The sequence below is a fragment of the Mus pahari genome, chromosome 9 (assembly GCF_900095145.1).
Source record: "Mus pahari chromosome 9, PAHARI_EIJ_v1.1, whole genome shotgun sequence".
Taxonomy (NCBI): Eukaryota; Metazoa; Chordata; class Mammalia; order Rodentia; family Muridae; genus Mus; species Mus pahari.
Window position 1 is genome coordinate 43,281,422 of NC_034598.1, and position 5,937 is coordinate 43,287,358.

The following is a 5,937-nucleotide window of genomic DNA, read 5'->3' on the forward strand; positions in this document are numbered from 1 at the left end:
CTATGTCTTTTTATTGGGGAATTGAGTCCATTGATATTAAGAGATATTAAGGAATAGTGACTTTTGATGTTATTTTTATGTTTGTTTGTTTATCTTCTTTTGGGTTTGTTGAAAGATTACTTTCTTGATTTTTCTAGGGTATAGTTTCCCTCATTGTGTTGGCGTTTTCCATCTATTATCCTTTGTAGGGATGGATTTGTGGAAAGATATTGTGTAAATTTGGTTTTGTCATGGAATATCTTGGTTTCTCCATGTATGGTAATTGAGAGTTTTGCTGAGTCTGGGCTGACATTTGTGTTCTCTTAGGATTTGTATGACATCTGCTCAGGATCTTCTAGCTTTCATAGTCTCTGGTGAGAAGTATGGTGTAATTCTGATAGGTCTGTTTTTATATGTTACTTGACCTTTTTCCCTTACTGTTTTTAATATTCTTTCTTTGTTTAGTGTGTTTGGTGTTTTGATTATTATGTGACACGAGGAATTTCTTTTCTGGTTTAGTCTATTTGGAGTTCTGTAGGCTTCTAGTATGTTGATGGGCATCTCTTTTTTCAGTTAGGGAAGTTTTCTTCTATAATTTTGTTGAAGATATTCTACTATAAGGTTTTATTAGGTTGTTCTATTCCTTGATAGACTTTGTACAACTTGGGGTTCACCTCTGTATCCCAAGCACCTAGCAGTAGTCCTAAAAATCAGTGGCCACCCAGCTCCTTTTCTGTACTAGGACTGGAATGAGACTGCTTTGCTGCCAAGCTTCCTCAGGGCTGCCTTCATGTCCTTGTTCCTTAGGCTGTAGATAAAGGGGTTCAGTGTAGGGATTACCACCCCAAACATTAACGCAGCTGCCTTGTCTTTATGGGAGGAGCTGGGGGATGCTGGCAGTAAGTATCCAGTAAAGATGGTCCCGTAGAACAGTGACACCACAGTGAGGTGTGAGCCGCAAGTAGAGAAGGCTTTCCACTTGCCCTGAGCAGAAGGGATCTGGAAAACCGCCCTGAAAATGCAGATGTAGGAGACAAGGATGCAGGACAGTGGGCTGAGGCCCATGACAATGCCAAAAGCAAAGATCACCAGCTCATTGGTGTGTGTATCTGAGCAGGAGAGTTTCAGGAGGGGCATAAGGTCACAGAAGAAGTGAGGGATTTCTGATCTTGCACAGAAGGTTAATCGGGCCATGAGACAAGTATGTACCAAGGACTGGAGATTAGTAATAACCCATGTCGCACCCACCAATAGTGCACAGACATGTGGACTCATGAGCACTGAGTAGCGGAGTGGGTAGGCAATGGCCACCAGCCGGTCAATGGCCATCACTGCCAGGAGGAAGCTGTCTATAGTCCCAAAGAGGTGAAAGGCATACATTTGGACAAGACAGCCTGTGAAAGAGATAGCTCTGCTCTGGGTCTGGATGTTCACTAGCATCTTGGGGACAGTAGTGGAGCAAAAAAAGATGTCAACCAGGGACAGGTTGCAGAGGAAGAAGTACATGGGTGTGTGCAGGTGAGAGTCTGATATGATGGCTAGGATGATGAGCAGGTTTCCAAAGACAGTGACCAGATACATGGACAGGAACAGTCCAAAGAGGATGGGCTGTAAGTCTGGATCCTCTGAGAGTCCCATGAGATGGAATTCCAAGACTGTTGTTTGGTTTTCTGGTGCCATAGAAGAGTTTGTGTCTACTGAAACAGAAGGAGATGGAAGCAACATAGAGCTGGAGTCAGAGACGGGGCTCTAGTCCCATAGAAGCCTTTAAGACTATGTGAAAATCCTTTGAATAAATTTTTTGAATACATTTCTTTAAGTTATCTCCAGTGGTTTTTGTATTCTCCAAGTTATCTAAGTCTAATCATCAAATTTCTAACTTAGGTACCTGTTCAATTTGGATGTTGACCTTTGCCTATGGTTCAGATCTGGAAAGTTCCACAAATACCCATATGGTAAAAGCTCAGACAGGCAGCCTGTTGGAGGTGGTAGAAGGTGGTTTCTGGGGGCTGGAGAGATGGCTTAGCAGTTGAGAAGACTTGCTGTTCTTGCAGCAGACCTGTATTTGACTCTTAGCACGCTGTCTGACCACTGAATAGACCTCTATCATGCTATCCTACTATGATGGAACAGAACCAATGGACCACAACCTGAGACCTTTGAAACCTTGAACCAGAATAAACCTTTTCCCCTTTTAAATTGACTATATTCAGATATTTTGGGATAGTGACTGAAAACTGACAAATATCAAATCTCAACTCTAAACATCTACAGTAAAAGGAACCTGGCATCTTTTTTGTTGTTGTTTTGTCTTATTTTGTTTTTTTTTTTTTTTTTTTTTTCCCCAGACCTCTCACCCTCTTCCTTCATCCTCATCTTTGAACTTTGCACTAACGAGAAATAATTTGAAAGCTGGAGAAGTGTCTGTTAAGAGTGCTTGTTATTCAGTCAGGCGTGGTTGCACATTCCTTTAATCACAACACTTGGGATACAGAGTAAGGTAGATAGATTTCTGAGTTCAAGGCCAGCTTGGTCTATAGAACAAGTTACAGGACAGCCAAATCTATACTGAGAAACCTTGTCTGGAAAAGCAAAACAAAACTAGAAACTAGGGGAAAGTGCTGTGGTGGTTTCAATAGAAATAAGAGCCCATAGGTTCGTATATTAGAATGCTTGGTCATTAAGGAGTAGGAATATTGACCTGGATTAGGAGGTGTGCCATTTTTGGAGTAGGTGTGGAGATTGGCCTTATTGGAGGAAGTGTGTCACAGGGGTTGGGCTTTGAGGTTTCAAATGTTCAAGCCAGGTCCAGTGTCTCTTCCTGCTCCCTGCAGGTCCAGGATGTAGAATTCTCAGCTCCTTCTCAGCACCATATCTACAATGCTTTCCACTATGCTTCCAGTCATGTTGTAATGGACTAGACCCCTGAAACTGCAAATAAGCCCTAATTAAATGCTTTCCTTTCTAAGAGTTGCTGTGGTCAAGGTATCTCTTCATAACACTACAACACTGACTAAGACAAGGTCTAGCTACTCTTGTAGAGAACATGAATTAGGTTCCTAGCCACCCACACTGAGGAAGCTAACAACTGTCAATCATTCTAGCTCCAGAGGATCTGACCCTCATTTTTTGGCCTCTGCATTCACATGTACAGATACACAGACACACACACACACGTAAAAAAAAATGAAATAAAATCTTTAAAAAGGAACAATTTGATTATCAATTTTAGGTTTAAAATACATAAATAAATAGAGAATTGACTACACATAGAGGACTGAGGGTGTAGTTCAGTGGTATAGTGTGTGTCTTTTATGAAAGTCCTGGATTTGATTTTCAGCATCACGAAAAAGTGTGCATAAAAATTGTGTGTATGCAGGTATGCAGTGGAACACTGTTCAACTGTAAAAAGAAGGAAATTTTGTCATTCACCACAATATATGCAAAACCAGAAAAGGTTATGCTAATGAAACAAAAATGCCACATAATCTTAATTATATATGGTGTTCAATAGAAGCAAACAGTAGAATGGTGATTGGCAGAGTTTGGCAAGGGTATAGGTTGCAATTGGTCAAAAGATTTAAATTTTGAGTCAGATGCATAAATTGAAGAGATCTATTACATAACGTGGTAACTGCAGTGAATGGCACAAATCTTATTCTTAAAAGTTGCTGGGGCTAGAGAGATGGCTTGATGGTTAAGGACATCTGTGACTTTTGCAGAGGAGCAGAGTTTAGTTTAGTTCCCTCAACCATGTGAGGTGGCCTGTAATTTCATCTCTAGGAGTTTTGATGCCCTCTATCAGCCTCTGCTGGCACCTGCATTCACATACACACACACACACACACACACACACACACACACACACACACACACACACCCCGAGAAGTAAATACATAGAAAGTATTGGTGTTACTTAGCTTAGTCACTCTAAAGTATGTGTAGATTTAAAGAGACCATGTGCATAACTTTAAGAATTGTGTTCAGGGTTGGAGGAATAGGTCAGTGATGGAGCCCCTGTCTAACTTATATCTGACTCTGGGTTTCATTCTCATTACTGTGAAAGAGAACTACTGTTTGCTTGCAAATAATATTTAATTAAACAATACAATTACGGTCCCAAGAATGATCAGCAAAATCAGGTTTGAGACTAATTAAAGTGACGCCATTCAGTTGATGAAAGCAGACCCAGGTAGGCAGGCATAGGAGACCACTTAGCTTGAGTTCTCCATCTGATTTGGGGTTATGTACTCCATCAGCCATGCACTCAACAGCCGAATCCCTTCCCCTGCATGCATTATGCGCACACATCCCTCTCCCAACTGCACCAAACAACCTCAGCACCTCTTTAAGCCCCCACCCACACCAGTATACATATCCTCCCATCTTTAAACAATGCTGCAAGTTTTCAAGCTCATGCTAACAATCAAGTTTATTCCCACCACTTCTGGCTTTGAGTAATAGAAGGGCCAATCCAAACTGAACTGGTTTTGGGCACATTCACATAAGGCAAAACCATCTCCTCAAGTAAAGTTTAAGAGGCTCTGTGTTTACCATGTTATGCATATGCATACTTGGACACACATTAAAATCTAATGTAGTATGGGATGGGACATGTGCACTAGAGACGTGACTCTATAACCTCATCTGTCAATCAAAATAGAGAACTGCCCAAACTACTCCCCTTATTAAACAGATTCCCCTTGAAGCCCATAGAAGGAAGCCCCGACACAGTATTCTCACTACTGTGGCTCACTGTCAGTCTTCTCTCTGAATAGTCTTCTGCAAGTCTGTGAGAACCCTTATTCTCTTGGGAAAGAAGCCAGGAATATGCAAGCATCTGACTCTAACCCAGACCTCCAATAACCCCCTTATCTTTGTTGGTAGAGCACTTGGCAAGTATACCTTGAATCCTGCATTCAGTCCTGAGCCATGCAGAGACTGCCCATGCTGGCGCAATCCTGTAATCACAGAACTCAGGAGGTGGAAGCAGGAAGTTAAGGAACTCAAGACCATGCTTGGCTACATGAGATTTCCAGGCTAGTCTCAGGAAGACTGCCTTTGTACAAAGCAAAGCAAAACAAACAAGTAAACAACTAAACAATAAGCAGTTCTTTCTTGCAGCTGTACACTACCAATAAAGTCTCACTGTTATTTGCTTCTATTTCTCAGTGGCCAAATTCAAGGTTTTTAATAAGCATTTATCCAGAGTGTTAGGTGCCACATTCCCTCTACTTCTCTTGCAGTAGGTATATAAAACCCAGAGTGATGGTAAACACTCATAATTCCACAGTTAGAGGCCAGTGCAGGAGCATCATGAGTTGTTGGTCAACTTGGGCTACAAAGAGGGACCATACTTCAAAACAAGGCACCATTTACCATTCTCTCCCAAAACTTCAATATCATCTCTTTCCAGTGAGGATAGACATTTTGCTGTACTCTCTTCTACTCAGTTAGGTAGGCATCTTTTTGTCTCATTTATAATTCTTATTTCCCCTCCTTCAAAGAACATTATTTTTAGAAAGATGTAGGGATTGCTGAAGTTAGGTTAGGATGTAAATGATCGAAGACAAGATGGGAGGAAGTGTGGAAAATCGAGAAAAGTAGAAAACTGCCCATATGGGCAGGCAAGAAGGCTCAGTGGGTAAAGGTGTTTGGTAACAAGTCTGAGAACCTGAGTTCAATCCATATCTTTGAGGGAGAACTGACTCTCACAGGTTGTCCTCTAGGCAACCCCCAACACATAAATAAATATGTAAATGAAGGGAACCACTGTGACTGAGGAAAAAGGACTCTAAGGGAGGAGGGGTGGGAATAACAATAAAAGAGAGTAGAAAGGGGAGGGGAAGCAAAGGTAGGGGAAGTAGTCTGGGGAAGAGGGAGCGAAATGAGGGAAGAGGAGGAGGTGGAGAAGGAGAGGGAGAGGGATTGGGAGCGGAAGGAGGAGGAGGAAGAGGA

General features: G+C 41.8%; 1 protein-coding gene across 1 annotated transcript in view; it reads right to left on the reverse strand.

The window, feature by feature from the left end:
• Positions 1-688: 688 nt before the first annotated feature.
• LOC110326962 (olfactory receptor 1I1) overlaps positions 689-5,937 on the reverse strand; it is a 6,493-nt gene continuing 1,244 nt past the window's right edge. Inside the window, exon 2 of the mRNA XM_021205628.1 lies at positions 689-1,673. Within this exon, the coding sequence (XP_021061287.1) occupies positions 718-1,659 (942 nt within the window). The 5' untranslated portion in view covers positions 1,660-1,673 and the 3' untranslated portion in view covers positions 689-717. The remainder of the gene's footprint in view (positions 1,674-5,937) is intronic.